Source organism: Notechis scutatus, chromosome 12, assembly GCF_049901735.1.
Source record: "Notechis scutatus isolate UNSWTSFEM ecotype Mainland chromosome 12, rNotScu1.2, whole genome shotgun sequence".
In the NCBI taxonomy this organism is placed as follows: Eukaryota; Metazoa; Chordata; class Lepidosauria; order Squamata; family Elapidae; genus Notechis; species Notechis scutatus.
Window position 1 is genome coordinate 12187367 of NC_142020.1, and position 26295 is coordinate 12213661.

General features: G+C 43.7%; 1 protein-coding gene across 1 annotated transcript in view; it reads left to right on the forward strand.

The window, feature by feature from the left end:
- Nucleotides 1–26295, forward strand: part of APOLTP (apolipoprotein lipid transfer particle homolog) — a 73719-nt gene that overhangs the window by 41062 nt on the left and 6362 nt on the right. The window contains exons 37-54 of the mRNA XM_087942341.1: nt 225–527; nt 754–920; nt 1400–1756; nt 2521–2868; nt 3504–3854; nt 4767–4898; nt 6273–6422; nt 7770–7910; nt 10024–10137; nt 11163–11291; nt 13420–13578; nt 14300–14455; nt 17883–18051; nt 18432–18610; nt 19449–19541; nt 21182–21400; nt 23757–23942; nt 25436–25533. Coding sequence (XP_087798467.1) covers nt 225–527; nt 754–920; nt 1400–1756; nt 2521–2868; nt 3504–3854; nt 4767–4898; nt 6273–6422; nt 7770–7910; nt 10024–10137; nt 11163–11291; nt 13420–13578; nt 14300–14455; nt 17883–18051; nt 18432–18610; nt 19449–19541; nt 21182–21400; nt 23757–23942; nt 25436–25533 — 3451 coding nt within the window. The remainder of the gene's footprint in view (nt 1–224; nt 528–753; nt 921–1399; nt 1757–2520; nt 2869–3503; nt 3855–4766; nt 4899–6272; nt 6423–7769; nt 7911–10023; nt 10138–11162; nt 11292–13419; nt 13579–14299; nt 14456–17882; nt 18052–18431; nt 18611–19448; nt 19542–21181; nt 21401–23756; nt 23943–25435; nt 25534–26295) is intronic.

The following is a 26295-nucleotide window of genomic DNA, read 5'->3' on the forward strand; positions in this document are numbered from 1 at the left end:
AGCCCCTGAGATATTGGAACACGGCTATCGTGACACTCCGTAGTCTTTCTTTTCATCAAACTTAGACATACTGAATTCCAGCAACTGTTCTTTATACGTTTGCTAAATGAATGGTTGTAATCCAAGGAGTATCGGCAAAGAGTTATAATTTCTCTGGCCACTTTGGCAGGGCTCTAATCTTGGTTCACACAATCAGCCCTGATTTCCTTACTTCTGTCTAACAGGCCTTGTGACGGTTGCGGTGAACGGATCTGTTTTTTCCATTCACGTCCGAAGCGAATGTCTATGTGGGAATAAAAGCTTCTATAGCATGATGGTGGCCGTGGCCCAGGATGGCAGTGAAATCTTCTTAGCTCAGGGAAAACTGAAAGGCTCCCTGGAACTAAAACGAATAATCCAAAGGGATGAAGCCCAGGCCCTGAAGAACGCAAGAAGTCCTTGGGTTGACCTTGCAAACATTTTCCTTCACAGCAAGGTTGGATTCACAGGCACCCTCACACACAACCTCAGCAACTTCTATGCAATAGGTAAGGAAAATTGAATGGTTTGCTTCTTTGTTTTAGAATCTTTGGGAAAGTCACTCGAATTCATACTACCTAGAATTTAAAGATTAATCCATCAGGATTGGACTTTTTGCTCCGTTCTTATCCACAAGGATGCTTGACCTTTTTTTGTGTGTTGGTTCAGAAAAACCTTCCTGCCAGGAAGCTGAGCTCTCCACTAAACTGTCTCCTTTTCCGTTGTCTTCTTTAGGACTTCCCACAGAAAGTAGCCTCAAGACCATATATGGTCACAACGATACTTACCAGGGAGTAACTGTGAATCTTCAAGGGGGCAACCAGAAGATTAGTGCCCTATTTGGAGTTGAGAAGTTGCATCCAGAAGCCCTTCAAACCCAGTTGGCAAATCATTCTTTAGCGGTACAAGATTTATTTCTCCAAGTTTGGACAACGACCGTATGAATGGAGGGTTACTTACTTGTTTGATCGGGTAGATCAGTCCCCATAGAGAAGCGAGACCAAAGTGAACATTTAGCTCTTTATTGAGTATACAGTTCTGTACAAGACCTGCGCTTCGAGGCAGCCCTTCATATAGGAGCTGTCCGCGGCGCAGCGGCCAATGACAGCGCTTTGAATCTCCCGTGATCGGCTCGGCCAATCGCGGTTGATTCTAAGCGCGCCAATCATGGCCGTTTAGTTATCCAATCAGGTTGCGGCCCGTGTGGGCTAATCAGGTTTCAGGGTTTGGAGTATGCTAATACAGAACATTACTGATCATAAAAATAGTCTCACTTAGGCTCAGAGATAGATAATAGACTGACTGGCTCCCACATGCAATTTTTGTATTTGTTTAGACTGGAAAAAAACGAATGTGACATTTTGATCTTTTTCTCTCGTAGGCATCACTTAGAACATTGCTCTGTGGACCAGATGTGGCTAACAACTCTGCACCTGGTGCAATAAGGGAAATCTTTTCGAATAGCAGTTTTGCTCCACCGGGTATCCGCACAGCATGCAACTTGGAGTACGTTCTGGAAACCAGCTTCAGTCATGCTTGCCCTTATCTTACGTCTCTGGGCCTCGCCCAAGAGAATAGGGTGAAAATGGCCATCACGAGAGGTGATCCACACAGAGTCTTTCTAGAAATCTCCCTGGGAAATGGCAAGTGGACGGGCCACGGGGAACTGAGTGATGAGGCTGGAGGGACAGCTGCAGAATGGAGGGTGACTTTTCTGAAAAAACCTGGCGCTTTGGAGGTGATTGTGCAAGAGTTTCTTCTAAGAGTTTCTCAAACTCAGGAGGCTAGATGAGAGAGGTCTCACACAGTCCGTGAAAAAGCGATATGGTAGCAAATCTAATAGTATAAATTGGGTATTTATTAATAAATTATAATTGTAGTCATTTTGGTCATGAGTTCTACTCCCGCCTTAGCCATGCAAGACAGCTGGGTGACTTGGGGCCAATCGTCAGGAGATGGTGAGTTCAGATTACAGATAATCAGAGTTGGAAGGGATCTTGTAGGTCATCTAGTCAAACCCCCCATCCAAGCAGGAGTTCTAGTCCCACCTTAGGCATGCAAGACAGCTGGGTGACTTGGGGCCAATCGTCAGGAGATGGTGAGTTCAGATTACAGATAATCAGAGTTGGAAGGGATCTTGTAGGTCATCTAGTCAAACCCCCCATCCAAGCAGGAGTTCTAGTCCCACCTTAGGCATGCAAGACAGCTGGGTGACTTGGGGCCAATCACACTATCTCAACCCATACTATAAAATATCATCAGTAAGAATTACAACCATGTCAATGGTAAAAGCAATGAGCTAAAAGCCAGCATCACCAACACAACCTTGCAATATTACAACACTTATAGATAAATTCTTAATATTAAGACTGCAACTTATTTGGCATGTGTTAGACTGGAAAAGGCTGGTGATGGGCTTTTATGAATATATTCATAAAATCATATGAAGTAATGATTCACTAAAAAGAAAATATCTTTTTTTTTCCCTCTTGGGTCTACTAGAACCCAGCATTACCCCAGAATTTTGTTTCTGGAGGATCCTTTTTCAGCAAGACTCACCAAGCAAATTTAACAATGTTCTTCCAATGGAATGGCACAACAGCTGATATGAAATTGGAAATAGACAAGCATGTTGTGCGAGGGATTCTGGACCACTCCCTGCCCTATCTCCAAGATCTGGGGCTGCCTCGCAAAAACGTGATTCTCCTCATCGTGACGGATCATGCTGGTGTGGAAGGACTTCTGGTGCTCCACGTGGATGGTTGCAAGCTGGAGATACAAGGAGAAACCCAACCCAAAGCCAAAATGGAATGGACTCTGGAGATGGAGGTGGCCTGTAAAGCTTTGCAGGTAATTTTTGCTTCTTCCTCCTTAATTCTTGAAATTAGTCTTCCCCAGCTTTGTACGTTCTAGATGTGCTGGAGTCACAGATTCTAGAATTCCTGGCTATCAGTGATCGGGTCTCACCATAGCTGCTTGGCAGAAGTCTATAAGAAATTTGAGGGTGGGGATTTAGTTATGACTTGAGGATGCAGTTCAGGCCAAAGAATTGGGTTTGTCTAGTCTATTGAAAAGAAGGAGAATGGATGATATGATAAGAGTGTTCCAATATCTCAGGGGCTGCCCCAAAGAAGAAGGAATCAGGCTATTCTCCAAAGCACCTGAAGGCAGGACAAGAAGCAATCAATGGAAACTAATCAAGAGAGAACCAACCTAGAACTAAGGAGAAATTTCCTGACTATTAGAACAATTAACCAGTGGAACTGCTTGCCTCCAGAAGTTGTGATTGCTCCAACACTGGAAGTTTTTAATGTTGGACAACAAATTGTCTGAAGTGGTGTAGGGTTTCCTGCCTAGGCAGGGGGTTGGACTAGAAGACCTCCAAGATCCCTTCCAACTCTGTTATTCTGTATTCTATCTCATCCAGCACCAAGTTTAGAAATGGATTGCCTTCATACTTATTTATGTTTTGTGTCTCATGGTAGGATCGAGGCTTCCCAAATCATGCACAATTAAATGGATCCCTTCTGAAGGATGGTGGTCAACTAGAATTCTTTAATAGCCTCCAGGTGGAAGATCAAGAGGCCTCCTTCACAGTAAGCACTAAGTGCCAGCCAAAGTTTATTTTAGAAATGGAGTTGAGGCATGGGTTTTCATTCTTCAACAGGATCCCCCAAGAAAATAGGCTGATTGTCCATTGTGGGAAACGACTCGAGCGTGCTATAAACTTGGAAGTGAAATCTGGCCTTTGCCAACTTCAAGCCAACTTGGAGATGGAAGCAGGAAACCGATGCCAGTGGCAAGCAGCGATGGAGAACTCTTGCAAAATGATACAGGTATAAACCTGGCCAGCGTACAGAGCAAGGAAGGTGACCTTGACAGAGTGATACAGGTGGTGTAGTCGAGGCAAAAGGGGCAAACAACAACTTTAATCATCCTGGTCTCTTACATGGAGCAGACATCCCCCCATGGGAAAGGACTTGGTGTCAAACATCTACTTTGATGTCTCCTTTTTTTAAAGGGGGCACAGTGGCCTAGTGGTTAAGAGGCTGGGTTTGTTGACCAGAAGGTTGGCAATTCAAGACCCAAATACAGTGTGACAGGGTGAACCCCCATTCTTGCCCCAGCTCCTGCCAATCTAGCAGTTCGAAAGCATGTAAATCAGTGGTGGGATTCAAAAACTTTTTACTAATGGTTCTGTGGGCATGGCTTGGTGAGCATGGTGTGACTTGGTGGGCATGGCTTAGTGGCCGTGGCAGGGGAAGGATACTGCAAAATCCCCATTCCCTCCCCACCCCACTAACCTGATTTCCAGCTCCCTTCTCCTGTGCAGAGCAACCAAAGAAGACCCAGCCAATCAGCTGGGATTTGGGAGGCAGAGAATAGATGGGGTTGGCGGGGCCAGTCAGAGGTGGTCTTGGCCAGTTCTCCAAACTACTCAAAATTTCTGCTACCGGTTCTCCAGAACTGGTCCGAACCTGCTGAATACCACCTTTGCTTCCCTGGCTGTTTTTGTGCCCACTCGTCCAACAATCTTAGTAGCCTTAGTTTCCTGAAAATGGGCTCCAGCACGAGTCCAAAAGCTCGGAAGACAAAACTTCTGGGACCGGTGACCGGCCCAGATTTGACTCTGCAGCATTATCCGGGGACACCTATATTCGTCTTCATTCGTGGGAGCACATTTAGCTACTGTTAAATAATAGCCACGCTTAGGTGCTGCCGTGTTGAATATTTCATTTTAATTTCAGGATCTTGGAATTCCAACAAAAATGAATGGATCGGGGCATGTGTTAAAAGATAAGATCAACCTTGATTCTCAAGTGGTGCTTGCTGTTGGTGAAAACACGGCCTCTGCATTCCTCCTTTTAAAAGGCACGGCTGTAAGTAATTGGCCACACTGAATGACTTTTGAACACAGAGTGTTGGGCTATTGCTTAGCCTAGTTAGGGTTGCTTGTTTCAATTGTCACTTTTTATTTGCTAGAGAAAATCAAGGCTTTCAATGAGCTGGATAGCCTAATGTAATGCTAACATGCTAATATATATATTTTATTTGACCAAGGAAGTTAGACACCCAAGGAATTTGTCCTTGGTATAGAAGCACTCAGTGTAAATGCAAAACAACAGAGATATAATAATCCAGATCTGCCTATCCTTAGTCTTTGGAAAGGACTTGAGAGGTAGACAAAAATGCCAAATCCAGCATGAACATCTGGCTGACTGTGCGATGATTAACAACAACAATAATCTGTAACCTAATGAGCGACCCTATTCTCAATAAAAGATGAAAGGAAAAACATCTAATTTTTCTCCCCAGCCTTTCACCACAGATCGATTTCTCCAGATAAATCTTTTCAGCTCTGCTATACTGTAGGTCCGTGATGACAAACCTATGGTGGCACGCAGAGCTATTTGTGCTGGCATGTGAGCCGCAAGCAAACTTACCTCACTGCGCATGCACGCGCCTCACAACTGATTTTTGCCCCTCCACAGGCTTGAAAAAAACCTCTGCAGGCTTTTTAGGACGAATAATAGGCCCGTTTCATCACTTCCTGTAATCGGAAGTGACGAAACAGGCCTATTATTCAGCCTAAAAAGCCTGCAGAGGCTTTTTTTCAAGCCTCTGGGAGGCCAAAAAAGGCCTCAAACCGGCCGAAAATCAGCTGTGAGGCACAGTGCAGGTAAGGGGGTGGCGTGGGGGGGGATTGCGCGAGCATGTGCAGGGGGTGTGGGGGGCATTCCCTTCTGGGTGCTGGCATGTGAGACCGTGAGTGCCAGCGCATGCACAATTTTTGCCACAGAAGCCCAAAAAGGTTAGCTACCACCGCTGTAGGTAATCCTCACCTTGAGTGGTGCAGTGGCCTAGAAGTGGAGTTCTCTCCTCACAATCAGGAGGCTATGAGTTCGATCCTAGGTAGAGGCCGATATTTCTCTGGGCACAATATGAAAATATTTGCTGCGAACTCTGCATTGGTGACAGGAAGGGCATCTGGCCAGTAAACAGCTCCATTCTGTTGCTCTGACTCCACTCCGATGGAAGGGATTACAGGGTCATTAAAAGACCCCCCAAAAAAGGTAGTCGTCATCTTATGATCATTCATTTAGTGACTGTTCGAAGTTACAAGGGTGTGAAAAACAGTCCTAAGTCTCTTTTTTCACTGCCACTGTAACTTCAAGAGGTCACTAAGTAAACTGGTGTAAGTCCAGTTTCTGTTCCCTGGCACTCTTGATTTACTTTGATCCTCCTTCCTGCAGACTAGGCGAGAATTTCATGCGCTCCTGGAACAACACATCAAAGGGGCCATTAACTCTGGCATTCCTGCAAGGGCAGAAGTGGATTTAATTTCAGAAAAGAGTCGTACCTTTTGTGAAAGGCTGCTTCAGTTCAAGGTGGATGGCCAGCAGGTAAAACACACTTTCTTTGATCTAGGTTTCAGTTTGCATGACTCGGCAGACTCCATCGCAGGTGAACCCCAAGGGTTAGGGGGGAAAAAAGTACATTAAAATAACATTTTCCAAAGAACTAAACACAGAAACACAGAATAACAGAGTTGGAAGGGACCTTGGAGGTCTTCTAGTCCAACCCTGCTTGAGCAGGAGACTCTATACCACTTCAGACAAAATGGCTGTCCAGTCTCTTTTTAAAACCTCCAGTGATGGAGCGCCCACAACTTCCAGAGGCAAAGCCATTCCACTGGTTATTTGTCCTCACCGTTAGGAAATTTCTCCTTAGTTCTAAGATGCTTCTCTCTTTGATTAGTTTCCATCCATTATTTCTTTTGCCTTCTGCTGCTTTGGAGAATAAATTGGCCCCCCTCTCCTTTGTGGCAGCCCCTCGAATATTGGAACACTGCCATCATGTCTCCCCTAAGCCTTCTTTCCACTAGATTAGACATTGGCGTAAACAGGCTTCTTTTAAGCAGGAGCGTGGTTGGTTACTCAGATGTCAAAGATAATCTGATGACCAATGGCCTAATTGTTCCTTAGATGAATTGTAGAGTTCTTATGAAGAATCAAACCAAAAAAAACCTCCCAACTTATGCTAGGAAAACCAAGATTGTGTTCTTGTCATGGTGGTTCCATTCTTGTAAAACTGTGGGAAAGATGATGACTTCTCTGTAAAAAAAAAAAAAAAGCAAAACTTCCCAACCTTCATCTTTTAATCTAAAATAAAGGTTAGTCTTTTGAGTAACTCTTGTTTCCCCCAAACTTACATTTCTGGTAAAAATCCAGCTGTTGTTATCCAACCCTGCATGAAAAGGTGGTTGTTCAGCCGGTTCAGCCAGAGGTGGTTGTTCAGCGGGTTCTGACCGGTTCTGGAGAACCGGTAGCAGAAATTTTGAGTAGTTTGGAGAACCGGCAAATACCACCTCTGACTGGCCCCGCCCCCATCTCTTCTCTGCCTCCCATCGAGTCCCAGCTGATCGGCTGGGTCTCCTTTGGTTGCCCTGCACAGGAGAACGGAGCTGGAAAGCAGGTTAGTGGGGTGGGGAGGAAATGGCAATTTTGCATTATCCTTCCCCCAGGAGTGGGGAGGGAATGGGGATTTTACAGTCATTCCCCTGCCACGCCCACCAAGCCACACCCACCAAGCCACACCCACCAAGCCACACCACACCCACCAAGCCACGCCCACAGAACCGGTAGTAAAAAAATTTTATGAAAAGGACAAAATCCTTTCCTAGCCTGTTTGCCAAGAGTGAAGGTTCCATTACTCCGTTTTATGACGTCTCTTTCTGCTGATAACAACAGGTTTTGGCGTCTTCTTCTCTCAAGCGTAGGAGAGCCGGCGTGGCTTATTCTGCCACTGTCGCACAGCCTTTTAACTTTGCGATGAAACATGTGGAGTTCAGCTCCCTGACCCAAAGCCGCAAAGGAGCACATGCACAACAGGTAATTACAGAGACTTACCTCCCGAGTGTTCTACGGTGCGTTCGTTTGTCCAAAAATTAATGTATCCTATTAAGTTGAACCATTCCTACTTCCAAGGAATGAAATATTATAAACCTTGATCCACTTAAATTGGACCAGATAATTACCGTATTTATCGGCGTATAACACGCACTTTTTTCCCCCTGAAAATAGGGGGCAAATGATGTATGCGTGTTATACGCCGATATAATGTTAAGAAGTCTTGGTGAATGCTGCTGGGATCGGGGATCAAGGACACAAATGAAAGAAGGGGAGGGAGGAAGCAACCGAAGCCTGTCCTTCTCTCTGGGTCAGCTCTCTCAGTCGCTCTCTCGCTCCTCCACCAGCACAGGAAGAAACTGCTTCAAAGAAGCGGGGGGGCTTTTCCTGTCGCCGCAGCTTCCCTGAAGCGCCCGTTTCTCCCCCACCCCCACCCCGTCCGCCCGCCCGCCCGCCCGCAGTGCTCCGTTCTGCCTGCCTGCCTGCCTGCCTTCGTTAATGGTTGAATCGGAACAGCTTCGGCTGAGTAAAAGAGGCGAATAGTTATTATTCTCAGCCGAAGCTGCTCCCAAACAACCAGAAACTAAGGCAGGCAGGCAGGCAGGCAGAATGGGACACTGTGGATTGAAGCGCGCGCGGGTGGGAGTGGGGTGAAACGGGCGCTTCGGAATAGCTGCGGCGACAGGAAAAGCCCCCGCTTCTTTGAAGCAGTTTCTTCCTTGGATGGTGGAGCAGCGAGAGAGCGAAGCCTCCTTCTCTTCTCTCACCCCCCCCGGTCCTTGCAAAAATTTTCTGCTTGAAACCGGTCCCTGGTACAAAAAAGGTTGGGGACCACTGATTTACCTTATAAGTGGTAATAATATTAATAAAAAAAAAGTTCTGAGCTACCCTTATTTTGCTTCAAAGTTTTTATTTAGAAATTTAATTTTTTTTCCTGAAATTTCCCTCTTAAAATGAAGATGCGTGTTATACGCCTGTGCGTGTTATACGCCGATAAATACGGTATTTGGTCCGGAATGGAGTGAACGCTCCGTAAATAAGGGTGAAAATGCTTCCAAATGTGGTTGATTTGAGAAATGCAGTAACAGGAGCTGATGGCCTTTCTCGAGCAGTACAGGAAGTCCTTGACTTACAACAGTTCATTTAGTGGCTGTTCAAAGTTACAATGGTGCTGAAAAAAAGTGACTTGTTATGACCGTTTTTCACACTTACGACCTTTGCAGCATCCTCATGGTCCCGTGATCAAAATTCAGATGCTGGGCAACTGGTTCATACTTATGACCGTTGCTGGGTCCAAAGGTCATGGGATCGCTTCTTTGTGACTTTCTGAACAAGCAAAGTCAACGAGAAGGCCGGATTCACTTAACAACCAGGTGACTAACTTATCAGCTGCAGTGATTCACTTAACAACTGAGGCAAGAAAGATCGTAAAATGGGGCAAAGCCCAATTCATAAATGTCTCACTTAACAACAGAACTTTTGGGCTCAATTGTGGTCATCAGCTGAGGGGCACCTGTATCAGGAAACAAGGTTCCATGATATCCAGTGCTCAACAACCAACACGATGTCATGGTAGACTTTGAGTTGGGACCAGAGAGACATCTGTCAGAGTGTTTGCAGTGTGACTACCATTATGAGACAACCCAGGAGCAAAACACAGCACAGAGAGACTTAGACATTTAACAGTGGTTTATATACAGTAGTTATATACAGAAATATACATGGTAGGCAAAATACCTTACAAGCAATCTGTCTTCTTAACTCTACATGGAGAACTCTGCAATGAATACCGGACACAAGGAGAGAAAACATTCCCTCTAATGGCTGCCTTTTTATAAACACCTCTTAAAGTGATAGAACCCATCCCCAGTCTTAAAGGAGCAGTGCTGATTCATCTTCATTGCATCAGCCTAATATTGCATCAGCTTCACTGCTGGTCAGCTCTTAAATCCCAAGACCTTAACAGGTTGAAGTCTATGCATAAGTTGTGAAGTTTGTCTCAGATGACTTTGGAGCATCCCTCTCTTGCAGCCCAATTGTGGGGACATTGTTGTCACCTTGAGCTTTCAGGAGAAATATCTCTTTTGGGTTTTAGATGCAGCTTGCTTGGAACCATGGCCAGCCAGCCTGGATGAACTTCACTTTTGGAGACAAGTCCAGAGTGAGGAACACATGTTGGGATGCTTGTATCACAGCTTCTTCTGGACAGGTATGAATGTTGGTTTTCAGCAAGAAAGGATTTCAGGGTTGGGCAGTTGAGCGGGCTATTCGTCTTCACCACAGACACAAAAAGATATAAACAGTGGGGGGAAAGTAATGTAATTTTTGGAGCCAAACCAGATGTGGCATTAAGCATATCTTTGAATTTGATAGCACTAACAATAACAGACATAAACTTTACAGCCCTCTCTCACCGGTTTACAGAGTCAGCCTCTTGCCCTCAACAATCTGGGGTCCTTATTTTTCCGACTTGGAAGGGTGGAAGGCTGAGTCAACTTTGAGCCAGTCAGGATCGAACTGCTGGCAGTCGGCAGAGTTAGCCTGCAACACTGCATTCTAACCACTGTGCACCATGGAAGGAGGGAGGGAGGGAGGGAGGGAGGGAGGGAGGGAGGAGGAAAAGAAGGAAGGAAGGAAGGAAGGAAGGAAGGAAGGAAGGAAGGAAGGAAGGAAGGAAGGAGAAGGAAGGAAGGAAGGAAGGAAGGAAGGAAGGAAGGAAGATCAACAGCACTTAGACTTATATACCGCTATACAGTGCTTTACAGCTCTCTCTAAATGGTTTACAGAATCAGCCTTTTGCCCCCAATCATCTGGGTCCTCATTTTGCTGACTTCGGAAGGATAGAAGGCTGAATCAACCTTGAATCAGTCAGGGTGAAACTCCTGGCAGTGGCCAGAATCAGCCTGCATTATAACTACTGTGCCACTATGGCCCACATCTTTAAGTTCGATATCTTAAAATTAGAGGACATAATTCAAAGAGTATACCATCAGGATGGAGAAGGGTTTTAAATTGGTTTCACTTTATGGTGGACCTCAAGAATGGTCCTTTTCTCCTGGAACTCCTAGGAGGTAGAAGAAGAACTCTTGAGAAATAGAATTCTTTCATGCCAAAAAGAATTGGTTCCATTTTTCTCCAGTGCCAGTGAGCCAAGGGGTGGTCTCCAACCTTTGGAACTGCAGTTCTCAGAGTAAATAATGTTTTATATTCCTTTTTTTTTTTTTTTTTTTACAGCTTAAAAACATCCTAACAATTGCAAGTCTTCGGGCCTGTGGCTCCCTTAAGCAGACAGCAGCTCTGTTGAATCAGCACCTAGATCTGACATGGGACGACAAGACCGTTGTACAACATCTGACCTATGAGGTAAAGGGAAGCGGCTTTTGTCATCAAACAAATGACAAAAGAGCAGGATTTTGCACTTCTCTGAACACAAAATGTTTGATGGTAGGTCTCTGACCAAGATTCAGAGATGTAAATAGGCAGCTGTAAAAAGACAATTAGGAAAAGTTCACTGAATAATCTAGTCCAGAGGTCCCCAAACTTGGCAACTTTAAGACGCGTGGACTTCAACTCCCAGAATTCTCCAGCCAGCATAGCTGGCTGGAGAATTCTGGGAGTTGAAGTCCACGCGTCTTAAAGTTGCCAAGTTTGGAGACCTCTGAGATTCTAGTCTAGTGAAAAGAAAAACTAGGGGTGACATGATAGCAGTGTTCCAATGTTTGAGAAGCTGCCACAAAGAAGAGGGGATCAACTTATTCTCCAAAACACTTGAAGACAGGATAAGAAGCAATTGATGGAAATTAATCAAGGAGAGAAGCAACCAAGAACTCAGGAGAAAACCAGTGGAACAGCTTGCCTTCAGAAGTTGTATGTTCTCCAGAAGAAATTGGACAACCATTTGTCTGAAATAGTATAGGATTTCCTGCTTGATCAGGGGGTTAGACTAGAAAACCCCCAAATCCCCTTCCAACTCTGTCATTCTGTTAAATTAGCAAATATACATCAGGATATATTGGTCTTAAGTGGAAAAAAGTTCGCTTGGTAGGATTCATGTTACATCGTTCTTTTCATCTCAACAAATCTTGCTAAAGAAAACTGGCATAATAATGCTTGGAAAAGAATCACCTCCAGTTTGAGGCAGCTGCCAAGAAGCTTCAGATATAAAACAGAGATCAGGAATCCATATTGCCTCTAACTACAGTCATTATACAATCTTGATGTATATTGTATAGGTATATTAGTGCACCCTCAAATCCCCAGAACTCCACTCAAAATTTGCAAGATTTCTGTAAAAATCTCAAATCAAGAAGATGGAATAACAGAATGATAGAGTTGGAAGAGATCTTGGATGTCCTCTAGTCCAGGGGTCCCCAACCACCGGTCCCCGGACCAGTACCGGTCTGTGGATCATTTTTTACCGGGCCGCAAAGCTTGGGCACCGCCATCTTGTTTTGACGGCGCTTCCAGGTTTTCGGTTGCTTCCGGGTTTTCGGTTGGAAAGCGGTGTTTGGGTGCTCGCGCCTTAGTTTCGTCGAAGAGTGGGGGGAACGGCTTCGAATGAAGAGCCGTCCCGATGGCGGTGGAGTCTCGCGTTACTCAGGTACCGGTCCGTGGAAGAAAAAATAATCGTGAAACCGGTCCCTGGTTCAAAAAAGGTTGGGGGCCACTGCTCTAGTCCAACTCTCCGCTCCAGCAAGAGACTCCATACCATGGTTAGGGTTAGGGTTGCAGTTCTGGAGAACCGGTAGCGGAAATTTTGAGTAGTTCAGGGCACCAGCAAATACCACCTCTGACTGGAGATTTTACAGTATCATTTCCCTGCCACCCCCACCAAGCCATGCCCACAGAACCAGTAGTAAAAAAAATTTGAATCCCAAATTTGAATCTTGGTGTGTTTTTCATGCCATGTTTTGCTGACTTGTATAGATTTGAGGAGTGCATATCATGGGACCTGCGGCTTCCAACTTGCCAACGCCAGACAAGGCACCTTCACCCAAGACACTGGCAACCTAACAGCTGGGCTTTTTTATTATGTGAAATTAAGATTGGATTACAATGTTTTCACAAGTGTGCCAGGAGAGATTATCTCTCTACCTAATGTTTCTCTGAGATAATTAATTCAATTAAGTTCCCATTCAAACATGGAGCTCGTTGTGTGTCTTTGGGACTCTTCCAGATAAGTCTTAACTCAGATTTACTAAGTTATTGTAGTTAAGTACAATGAAGAAAGAAACATAGACTTTCCAGGTTCAATGCTTTGAATTTTAAAGGACAGAGGAACAATAACGGAGTGAAACAGAACAAACGTATTCACAATGTATGTGAATTCTGCTAGGATGTGATTCTGGGCCGCCATTCCGATAATTTTAATTATTGTATTAAACATTTCTGGAAAGAAAAAAAGTGCACACACATAACAATGTAGGTCCTTTTTGTTTTCTCAGTATGTGCCACAATTATATTTCTGCCTCCTCCTTATCTTTTAATGCAGAAAAGCCGAGTGTTGCAGCGGGACAAAATACTGGTAGAAGCTACTTTAAAGAATCTCTTGGCCTCATGTTCCCATCAGCGTATTCTGGGAGAAGCTGAAACAGATTATGCAGCTTGGCTGAATTACAACATGAGACTCTGGATGTGCGACCTTCCAAATGTGAGGGAGGATTTGGAAGGCTTTCAAACAGAAACTATTTTTAGTAACTTCTGAATGTGTGGGATCCTTAGTGCTCCCTAAGCTTGGTTGTTTTCTTGGAGACATCTCATTACGAGTAACCCCCCTAATCCCTTACCAACTCTGATGATGTTACCTAGTTTGGTAATGAAACGTCTGCAAGAAAACAATCAAGCTCAGAGAACACCAAGGACCCTACAGTCATTCTCCTCCTGTTCCTCCTCCTCCTCCTCCTCCTCCTCCTCCTCCTCCTCCTCCTCCTCCTCCTCCTCCTCCTCCTCCTCTCTGCAAACTCCCATTCTCTTCTAGCATTGATGATGTTCCCTAGTTGGGTAATGAAACGTCTGCAAGAAAACAATCAAGCTCAGAGAGCACCAAGGACCCTACAGTCATTCTCCTCCTCCTCCTCCTCCTCCTCCTCCTCCCTCCTCCTCCTCCTCCTCCTCCTCTCTGCCAACTCCCATTCTCTTCTAGCATTGATGATGTTCCCTAGTTGGGTAATGAAACGTCTGCAAGAAAACAATCAAGCTCAGAGAGCCCCCACCCCATTTCAACTCTGAGCTACAAATATTGTCCTTTTGGGGTACTTCTGAGTGTATTCTGGGTTCCAACTTCCTGTTGGAGCTTTCTTGTTCCAACGGGAGCTTTCCTGTTCTCCATTTTTTTTCCTGAAAACTGACCCTATTTGCTTCCTCTCTTCTAGGCAATTGCTCTCTCTGGCAAACTCCAGCTAAACCAGGGGGACACCGTCTTACGATCTGAAGGGAAAATCAGCCTTGGAAACAATGAAGGGACGATTACGGTGGCTTTACAGAACAACAGCAAGCTGGAAACGAGGAACTATTCGGCGGAATTTTCAGTGAGCTGGTGATAACTAATAAGGGGAAATACTGCATCTTTCTGACTTCTCTCTCTCCCTCTCCCTCCCTCCCTCTCTCCCTCTCTCTCTCTCTCTCTCTCTCTCTCTCAACTCATAAAAAGACATCAATACTGTCTTCTTGTCTTGGATTATCCCAGAAAGTGACTAGAGGAAGAAAGGAGGTGGCATAATACGGTATTGTTGTGGTTCACCAGTTGCCGCTGCGGACGGTAGCAGATTTGGATAGTGAGGAAGAAAGGGGACCAGTCAGGGAGTCTGGAGAGGACTCAGATGAGGGTCCTGCATCCGATGTTGAGACGGGGCCAGGACCATCTGGGAGTGGGGTGATGCCTCCGGAGCCTCCAGAGTCTGGCAGCAGCGAGGCAGAGGAACAAGGGGAGCCTGTTTCCAGTGCATGTATGTGCAGAGCTGCTGGAAGGCGAGAGCAGCTGAAGGGGCAACTCAGGAGTAAGGCTGGGAGGTGATTGCCCCTCTCTTAAGGGATAAAAGTCAGACCTCAATGACGAAAAGCTTTGCAGGAAGCAAAGCAGTTCAGTAATTTCTGAATCCTTCTTGAAGTTCTGTAAACTGGTCATTTTTTTTTTCTGGGTTGTTGGGTTAGTTTACGTTAAAATTAATTGGACTTCTGGTTTTTTTGCAGCATTCTACAGCACTGAAAAGCATGCTCTTATCTGGAGGAACTGTGTATAATGAGTTTTGGCTGGGAATGCAAGTAATTCCCAGCGTCGCATTAAAATGTTTTACTTTTAAAATAAGTTTGTGTTTCATTAAGTTTGATGAAGATAAGTTTGTGTTTCATTAAGTTTGATTTGGGTCAGAACAAATATGGCTGGTCCTGTTTGATTCCATTGTACCATTAGGTAGAATTCAGGTCGGCTTCAACTTTACCTATTTGGTGACCATTTGACGTTACAACAGCAGGGGAAAAAGTGACTCATGACCGTTTTTCAGACTTAAGGCTTTTGCAGCATCCCCAAGGCTACATGATCAAAATTTCTGACCCTTGGCAACTGACTCATATTTATGACAGTTGTAGTGTCTCTCGGGGTCATTTTTGCAAACTTCTGATGGGCAAAGTCAATGGGGAAGCCAGGTTCATTTAACAACCGTATTACTAACTTAACAGCTGCAGTGATTCCCTTAACCATTGTAGCGAGAAAGAATAGAATAGAATAGAATAGAATAGAATAGAATAGAATAGAATAGAATAGAATAGAATAGAATAGAATTCTTTATTGGCCAAGTGTGGTTGGACACACAAGGAATTTGTCTTTGGTGCAAGTCCTCTCAGTGGACATAAAAGAAAAGATACATTCGTCAAGAGTCAAGAATCATCAGGTACAACACTTAATAATAGTCATAGGGTACAATAAGCAATCAAATCATACTAGGAGACAGTCCATATAAATCGTAAGGATACAAGCGACAAAGTTACAGTCATACAGTCACAAGTGGGAGGGTACGGGTGATAAGGAGTGATGAGAAGATTAACAGTAATAGTAGTGCAGACTTTATAAATAGTTGGACAGCGTTGAGGAATTTATTTGTTTAGCAGAGTGATGGCGTTCAGGAAAAAAACTGTCCTTGTGTCTAGTTGTTCTGGTGTGCAGGGCTCTATAGCGTCGTTTTGAGGGGAGGAGTTGAAACAATTCATGTCCAGGATGTGAGGGGTCTGTAAATATTTTCCCAGCCCTCTTTTTGACCCGTGCAGTATACAGGTCCTCAATGGAAGGCAGGTTGGTAGCAATTGTTTTTTCAGCAGTCCTAATTATCCTCTGAAGTCTGTGTCTGTCCTGTTGGGTTGCAGAGCCAAACCAGACAGTTATAGAGGTGCAGATGACAGATTCAATGATTCCTCTGTAGAACTGTATCAGCAGCTGCTTGGGCAGTTTGAGCTTTCTGAGTTGGCACAGAAAGGCCGTAAATGGGGGCAAAACTCCATAAAGGTCTCACTTAGCAACAGAAATGCTGGTTGTAAGTTGAGGACTACCTACAGTCGGGAAACCTAGCAGGAATATAGCAGAGTGACATTTTAATAGGAGATCTCTTAAGTTTCAGAGAAAAGAAGTGAAGGTATATTAATGCAGCTTGTTCCAAACAATTTTTTACTGCAAAAGATTCTCTCCCAAGAGAAATACAGCTGTCAGGAGCTTGACTTATATCTACCTGAAACATCTTTTTACCATACCTAAATTGTGCTCCACTGTTCTTATTTTCAACTTGTGAGTGAGTATATGCTGCCATCTCCTGATCGAAATAGTCACATACTTACATTAAGAGGAGAACAGAGGTGGTATTCAGCAGGTTCGGATCAGTTCTGGAGAACCGTTAGTGGAAATTTTGAGTAGTTCGGAGAATCGGCAAATACCAGCTCTGACTGGAGATTTTACAGTATCCTTCCCCTGCCACGCCCACCAAGCCACGCCCACAGAACCGCTAGTAAAAAAAAATTGAATCCCACCCCTGGAGGAGAATCTACAATCCATTTGAGCCACGATACTGTCATGTCCCTGTCGGAGTCTGAATCTGAGAAGAAAGATGAACAGCTGGTAGGGAGTGGGCGTGTGGCTCCATTGGCTGTGGAGGAAACTGGGGAAGGGCAAAGTCCAGCTGGGCAGAGCAGGGAAGTGGTAGAACAAGGGAGAGGGAGTTCAGAGGAAGACCCAGGCCCACCGCCTCTTCATCCTAGGGCACACAGGGAGGAATGGAGGAGAGAGCAACATGGATGGCGTGGTTTGACGGGGAAGGAAAGGGCCCTGATTCCCTTCATTAGCCACACCTGGGAAGAGAATTTAAAAGAGATGCATGCTGAGTGCAGCAGCTGCTGGGAGCAAACGTGAATTTATCTTGGGTTCACTTTGGTTATCTGTGTTCCTGGCATCTTCCCAACCATGTTGAGTTATTGCTGTGCCTTCACATCAGGAATTCTTGCTCCTTGCCTGCCGGACTAATTACCTCATTTTGCCTTGATTTGACTTATAGTTACAGTTTTTGTTGACCACATTTTGGACTTAATTCTCTGCAGCCAAAGGCTGTTCCTGGGAGAGATTTTCTCCAGCCAGAAAGTAGCCAGGACATTGGGGGCAAAGTTGGAGCTGATAAAGGGACTCCTATTGATTATCTGACTGTGTTGCCTTTGTGCCATGGTCCGGGGCATCACAGATACTCTTGTTATGAGATCCATCATGAGCTCTTGATTTTTGTAAAGTCAAAGTTATCCTGAAAGCAGGAATGGGAAATCAGGATGACCACAATGCTTTCTGCCCAAGTCATGTTCCCAAACTTCTCTCAAAGCTTTCGAGAAAGTAGAGAAGTGGTAAGATGTTCTGGAACTTGAAATGAAATGCTCTTTCATCATAACTCTTTTGCTCTGTGTCTATTCTTGTGATTTGTCTCCCTCGCCCAGCTGAAAGGACCCGAGGCTACTTGGATGGATGTGAAGGCCTGTGTGACCTCTTCGGCTGATCAAAGCCAAGTCCTTGTCGAGGGAAAGATGGATCACCCAAACGAGAAAGTGAAAATAAAAGCCATCAGAGGAAAAGAGTGTCTTCGGTATTACATGGGATACTTGAAAGGTAGATTCGACAATGCAGGAGTCTACCCTCTTCTTGGATTTTCAAAATTTGCCTCTTCTGAAAGGAGTTACTACAGAAATTTTCCTTCCTTCCTTCCTTCCTTCCTTCCTTCCTTCCTTCCTTCCTTCCTTCCTTCCTTCCTTCCTTCCTTCCTCTTGCTTTTTCTTCCTGCCTCCTTTTGTCTATCTCCTTCCTTCCTTGCTTGCCTTTTACTTCCTGCCTCCCTGCCTCTTCTTCCTTCCTTCCTTCCTTTCTTCCTTCCTTCCTTCCTTCCTTCCTTCCTTCCTTCCTTCCTTCCTTCCTTCCTTCCTTCCTCCCTCCCTCCCTCCCTCCCTCCCTCCTTCTTCTTTCACCTTACTGCCTTCCTCTCTTTCTCATAGGAAATTCCGAGGACGCACTAGAATTTTCAGCTTGTATGAAAGGTCAAAAGCATACTGCACTCAATGCCCGCCTGGTTGTAAACAGACGTGAGGAAATGGGGCATCTCACCATGCAAGCGTCTAACCAAAGTCTGAATCTGAAGGCCCATGGCTGTTGGGATCTTGTCATGAAGACTGAGGTGGGATGCCATTTAGCACACAAGGAGTTGGTCTCTCTCTCTCTCTCTCTTTCTCTCTCTCTTTCTCTCTCTCTCTCATTCAAATTCATAAACACCAAACCAACAAACAAACTTAGTTTAAAAAAATAAATAAACATAAGAAGTTGTAGAGATGCAACTACAGTATTAGGTTGGTAAACTGACCTGGTTAACCATTTGGGCTAACGCTATAATTGTGCTGGAGCTCCGATTTAGGAAAATCCCTGGATGAAGGCCTCTCTCAAGCAAATTAATCTTTAATTGTGGTAGTTAGATACAATTAAATTGAATTTGACTCTTGGTGACTGTACAGTATATCCATTTTTTGTCACTTTGATGAATCTTTAGTTGTAACTCATAATCTTTTGACGAACATTCCAGATATCTCCTTAATTTTATTCAGTGTCTTCTCATTCCTCCAGTTCCTTCAACTTTGCCAAGGATAGTTATTTTTTTAATCCATCTGCTTTGCATGCTCAAAATATATCAATGTCTGCTTACCGGTCTTTATCTCATAAGTCAACCTTTATTTGTTCAGGACTAATTAATTACTTCTTCTTGCAGTCCAAGACAAATCTATAATTTTAAGACATTTAAATTCTTTCTTTCTCGGTGTCCAACTGTTTCAGTTTTTAGCTTTAGCACCGGAATGACCATTAACTACCATGATATTTATTGTCATTGAAATGTCCTGATCAATGTTTATTCCAAATCAGATCAACCTGTTGCCTCAATTTGACTCCAGAGATATGTGTTCTGCTCTGCTTCTTCAGCTAATAAACTATATTAACCACCCTAAGCGTCTTTCCGGTTCTTACAGTCAAAACTGGGTGAGATTACGTCTGATCTCCGGCGCAGACTGGTGGAAAAAATAAAAAAATTGGAGGAACATATTCAGGATTTCAGAAAATCGGTAAGGTATTAGTAGGGATTGTGTGTGTGTGTGTGAATCTCATTTTTCAGCACCAAACTTTGTAGTTTAATGTTTCGTTCAAAGAGATAAGCTTATTTCCAAAGAAATCTCTGGATTCCATTCTGATTTTCTAACAACACTTTGAATCCTGGATCAAATTGAGATTTATTTTCTTGGAAAGAAAAATTATGCTGCTCCCTGATGTCTGTCAATTTCAGATATCTACTTCTTTTTTAAAAAAATACTAATAATTTGAGGTAATCCTCAAATTATGGCCACAATTGGAATCGGGGTTTCTGTTGCTAAGCAAGCCAGGAGTTAAATGAATCAAACTCAATTTTATGACCTCTTTGCCATTAAGCAAATCATTATAGTTGTTAAATGAATTGCATGGTTGTTATGCAAATCCAACTTTCCCCATTGACTTTGATTGTCAGAAGCCAGCTGGGAATGTCACAAACGGTGATTGATTGATTGATTGATTGACTGATTGACTGACTGACTGATTGATTTGGAAATTTTACACAGCAATCTACTTGCTCACAGGTAACTCAAGGAGGCTTACAGGAAATAAAAAAAAACAATATCATCTCCTTTTAATGACCTCATAATCTCTTGCGGGATGTGGAGTTTGGGCAACTGAATGGAGCTGAGTGTTTACTGGCCGGATGCCCTTCCTGTCACCAATGCGGAATTTTATTCAGTAGATATATTCTCATTGTGCCCAGAGAGAGCCACATCTTCAGGGCCTTCTGAAAGAGTGTGTTTTTTTGCGGGGGGCATTGCAGTCTAATTCAGGATGATATTCCAGAGGGATGATCTCATCCTGGGCCGCCACAACTGAGGTAAATACATCCCAGTTGCCAAAAGCCTGATTTTTTTTTTTAATCAAGTGGCCATGAGACTTATTTTCTTGGAAAGAAAAATTATGCTGCTCCCTGATGTCTATCAATTTCAGATATCTACTTCTTTTTAAAATAATGATAATAATTTGAGGTAGTTCTAATGACTATGTTAGTTGCCATAGTCATTAAATGTGAGGACTGGTCATACGTCAGTTTTTTTCCAGTGCCATTGTAATCTGGAATGGTCACTAAACAAGTGCTTGTAAATCAAGGACCACCTGTAAAAGGATCCTTGACCATTTTTAAATTCAGGGATGCCGATAACCTAGTGAACATGAAAGAATGGATTTGGGAACACACTCAAATTCACAGGCATGTTTGACTGTTCTGAGTGCGAGAGAGACACAGAAAGCCAGAGAATAGAATAAAATAACAGAGTTGGAAGGGACCTTGGAGGTCGTCTAGTCCAACCCCCTGCCTAGGCAGGAAACCCTACACCACTTCAGACAAATGGTTATCCCACATCTTTTAAAAACTTTCAGTGTTGGAGCAAGTCAGAACTTCTGGAGGCCAGTTGTTCCACTGATTCATTGTTCTCCCTGTCAGGAAATTCCTCCTTAGTTCTAAATTGCTTCTCTCCTTGACGAGTTTCCACCCGTTGCTTCTTGTCCTGATTTCAGGTACTTTGGAGAATAAATAGCTTGACTCCCTCTTCTCTGGGGCAGCCCCTGAGATATTGGAACACTGCGAGATCCAATTACCATTTTTTTCCCCTCAATATGGTTTGTACTATAGATCCGGCACATTGGATTTCTGTATGATGCTGTCGGCTGGTCGTTGGAAGTCTCCCAAGAAATGCTACGACTCCTCCACCGTGGGACGAGCAACGCTGCTCAGATGTGGGAGCAAAGTGGATTTAAGCGACTCCTACGGGATCACCTCCCCATGTACCTGAGGAGGCTTCAAAGCATCCTACAACAAATCCAGCTGGAGCTGCAAAGTAAGCCCAGATGGGTAAAAGAAAGGTGTAAACTACAGAGGGAACAGCAGCCTTGAAGGACAGGAAGAAGGCAATGATCAGATAAAAGAGGCTTCCTCCCTATTTGATACAAAGATAAATAGGGAGGGGGAGAGAAACATAGGCAGATTGGCAGGAAATCTATTTATGTATTATTATTTATTAAATTGTTGTCCCACCTTTATTACTTTATAGGTAACTCATGGCAATAAATATAAATGAGCCACAGTGGTGCTGTGGTTAGAGTGCAGTACTTGCAGGCTACTTCTGCCGACTGCCGGCTGCCTGCAATTTGGCAGTTCGTAAAACGAGGACCCAGATTGTTGAGGGCAATAGGCTGACTGTGTAAACCACTTAGAGAGGGCTGTAAAGCACTGTGAAGCGGTATATAAGTCTAAGTGCTCTTGCTGTTGCTCTTCCTTCCTTCCTTCCTTCCTTCCTTCCTTCCTTCCTTCCTTCCTTCCTTCCTTCCTTCCATCCATCCATCCATCCATCCATCCATGGTGTGCAGTGGGTAGAATGCAGCATTGCAGACTAAGTCTGCCCACTGCCAGGAGTTCAATCAACCTTCCAGCCTTCCAAGGTCGGTAAAATGAGGACCCAAATTGTTGGGGGAAAGATGCTATGTAAACAGCTTCGAAAGGGCTGTAAAGCACTGTAAAGCGGGATATAAGTCTAAGTGCTATTGTTGTTGCTATAAATAATGCTCTTTCCACCTATTTTCCCCACAACTACAACTCCATGAATTGAATTGGATTGAGAAAGGCTGGTCCAAAGTCACCGAGCCAGCTTGATGACTAAGGCGAGACTACAACTCACAGTCTCCTGGTTTCCAAGCCAGCACTTTAACCACTACATCAAACTGGCTGTACCTCTGTTCCTAAAGCTTTACAGTAAAAGTAGCCTTGACTTGATAAATTGGATTTCAAGTCTGGTCTACCTTTAAGAGCTGACAAATGGTGAGACACGCCAAGCGAAAACAGAATACATTGATGAATAATCTGTCCAACATGCCACTATATGTTCCTCCCAGACTTGAATTCTTGGTGGGAGAGATGCTAAGGACAGCCTAGATTTTCAAAAAGTGAAAAAAATGTGTTGATGTAAAAACTGAATAAAGATCCATTATGTCAACAGCCATCTGAAAAGGTTTCTATTATCAATGCTGGAAATTGTCTACTTGCTGGTTTATAGGAAGGCTGTTAGAAAATCAGGACATCCCTATGGAAGTATAAATAGGGATATAATTTAAACTCAGAATAATTTAATTGCTGGAATTCTTCTATTCTCATCTCGTTCGTGTCAATAAATCTTGCTAAAGAAAATACCGTGGGGATTGTCCTGGGAAAGAATTACTTGGATTTTTAGCAGATGTGAAGGACTCTGGTCGTTGAATTCTTGGCAACTGCCTAATCCCAACTCCCAGTCCATGGATTGGCACCGGGATGCAGCTGCCAGAAACTGGGTCACACAAACAAGCAAAACCCCATTCGCGGATACAGGTAGCACACAAAACCATGCCCCGTTTGGTCCACGAAATAACCTCTCTCCACGGAAGTGTCATGCCCCTGTTGGAACCTGAATCTGAGGGGGAAGACGAACAGCTGTCAAAGAGCGGGAGAGTGGCTCCATTGGCTGTGGAGGAAACTGGGGAAGGGCTGGGCAGAGCAGGGAAGAGGTAGAACAAGGGAGAGGGGGTTCAGAGGAAGACCAAAGCCCACCCCTTGGCACACAGGGAAGAATGCAGAAGAGAGCAACGTGGGTTGCACGGCTTACGAGGAAGGAAAGGGCCCTGATTCCCTTCACAAAGCACATCTGAGGATAGAGTTTAAAGGAGAGGCAGCTGGGAGGAGTGTTTGTTGGGAACAAATGCTGAATTCATCTAGTGTTGTGAGTTTTAGCCTGCATTCCTAGCATTCTTCCTGCCTGTGTGAATTATTACCGTGCTTCTGTGTGCTTATCTTGCCTTGCTGGAATTATTGGACTCATTATCTTGCCCTGCTGGAGTGATTGATTGCAGTCATTCTGCTTATAGCATTTGGACTGGAGTATCTGCAGCCAGAGGCTGTTGCAGGTTCGTGGGAGAGTTTTTCTCCAGGCCGGAGAGTAAATGGAATGTTGGAGGCAAAGTTGGAGCAAATAAAGGGACTCATGCTTGTTCTCTGGCTGTGTTGTCTTTGTGCCACACCCTGGGTCATCGCAGAACTGGTCCCTGATGTCCCAAAGGTTGGGGGCCACTGGCCTAATAAAACTCCTTTCAAGATGATAGGACTTTATGGTAGAGCTTCATGATAGACCCTTTTTAATATTTTTGTTCTTACTATGTTGTTTTTAAAACATCTTACTCAAGAGCCACTAACCACCCTAAAAGATGCCTACTATGATGTGACTTTGAAACCTTTGGACGAAGTTTGGCAACAGAAGACCGATGCGTATCTAAAGAAACTTCAGGCACTGGTGCCGACAGTTGTGAAAGACGTGTGGCTGATGGAACCTATCCAGGTTGCATTGAGAGCTCTCAAAACTGGCTTTGATATGGTTGGTATTGTATATTTTCTCTTGTACACAGTTCCTGGTAGGACTTTTTTTTTTTTATAAACTTTATTGAATTTTTATTACATTAAAAACATAAAAATATATCACTCAATAACAGCTATTTGTGGTGCTTATTATATAACAATCATTTGTGCAATATTTACAGATATTAATTTGTGCATAATTATATTCTTATTCTATCTATATTCTATATTTAATAATTACCTATCCTTAATCTGTCTCCAATCTACCCAGCTATACCATTGTTCCCATACCTTATAAAATATTGAAGTTTCCTTATCTTTTAAACTCAGCGTTAGTTTATCCATTTCAGCACAATTCATAACTTTTTGTATAACCAGTTCCTCTACAGGTGTATATGGCTGTTTCCAACATTGGGCAAAGGTGATCCTGGCAGCAGTCAATATGTGTAATAATAAGTATTTTGTGGTCTTTGCGTATTTTTTTTTTTTGAAGTTCCCCAATAGGAAGAGTTCTGGTTCTATGTCTAATTGTTCATTGGTAATTTCCTGTAGCCAATTTTTGATTTTAAGCCAGTATTTTCGAGCCTCTGGGCAGGACCACTACATATGATAATATGTTCCCTCTTTTTTTTCACATTTCCAACATATAGGGGTATGACTTTTCTTAACAGGCTGCATGGATGTTGCTTTCATTCTCCCAAAGAGAACACTGAGGCTGCTGTTATAAAAATAGTCCAATAAAAGAGGAACACAGACAATCCACAAGCAATAAATCTTACTTTAAGATCGGAGGTTTATTTCATTGGCAATTTGGAACACGAAAAGCCATCATTACATTACTTATATCAATAACCCATTGCAATGAGGTCCAGAGGCAGTAGCTAACATCCGAAAGGACAGCTACTATCAGTGGCCATGATTTGAGATTTACCCCCTTCTTTTATACCCTTCTTCTTTTAAAGCCCACCCAGTGGTATGTAATCTTACTGGATGTGCTTCCCTCATACTGTCCATCAATTAACACCCACTTGTAGGTATATATGCCAGTTCGCTTACAATCTGCTACTTTCAGTTCCCTTTTTTTCTCAGTGTCCCAGATACTCTTGATCCAAAATAGCTCTGATCGTCTTGCAATTATGTGTTTTTGCAAAGTGGCAGATTGCAAACATTTTGCTATGCTTGCAAAATGAGCTCAGACTACCCTTTAATATATTGTTAATTTGAGGCCTTCAACTAGACAGAGCTTTAAAGCCTACTTGTCCATACTCCCCTGTGCTTGTTGGTAGGATCTTGTGAGTAAAATCTCCCACTTCCTGTTATATATATGGCTTTCCACAAATAAAATGAAACCAGTTTCCCGACAGCTGTTTTACTTGTAAACCATGGAGAGTTGCACTACTGCGCTGAATTAAAAAAATATAATGTGTAAATAAGTATATGTTCATTTGACATTTAGTGCTTCTGTTTTAATAATAAAATCTAAAGCTGATTATTATTTCATCGTGATAACAGGCAACCCAACAGATACTAAACTGGGCAGAAGCCAAATTATCCCGAATATTCAGCAGGCTCCAAAAATCTATATCGAATCTGTACAGATTCTCACCCAGGTAGCATACACTTCTTGTTCTCTTTTATGACTTCTTGTTACATGGCTGTCTCCTCCTTTATTTCTTCCTCCAGTTGTGTCTCAACTGTGGTTGTATGTCTAGGACTACCTTCACTTTACTCTAAGAGATAGTCCTCAACTTACTGTTCAACCATTTATTTAGCAACCGTTCGAAGTTACAACAGTACTGAAAAAAAGGGGACTTATGGTCGTTTTTCATGCTTACGGCCATTGCCGCATCCCCACAGTCACGTGATCAAAATTCAGACCCTTGGCAACTGGCTCATGTGATCCCCTTTGGCAACCTTCTGACGATTAAAGCCAATGGGGAAGCCGGATTTACTTTAAAAACCGCGTTACTGATTTGACAACTGCAGGGATTGACTTAAAACTGCAGCAAGAAAGGGCAAAAATGGGGGGAAATTCACTTAACAACTGTCTTGCTTAGTAACAGAATTAAGGGTTCAATTGCGGTGGCTAAGATGCTGAGCTTGTCGATCAGAAAAGGTCGGCAGTTCAGCGGTTCGAATCCCCAGCACCGTGTGACGGAGTGAGCTCCCGTGACTTGTCCCAGCTTCTGCCAACCGCGCAGTTCGAAAGCAGGTAAAAAATGCAAGTAGAAAAATAGGGACCCCTTTGGTGGGAAGGGAACAGTGTGTTCCGTGTGCCTTCGAAGGCATTTAGTTCTGCAGGCCACATGACCACGGAGACGTCTTCGGACAGCGCTGGCTCTTTGGCTTTGTAAGGGAGACAAGCACCTCCC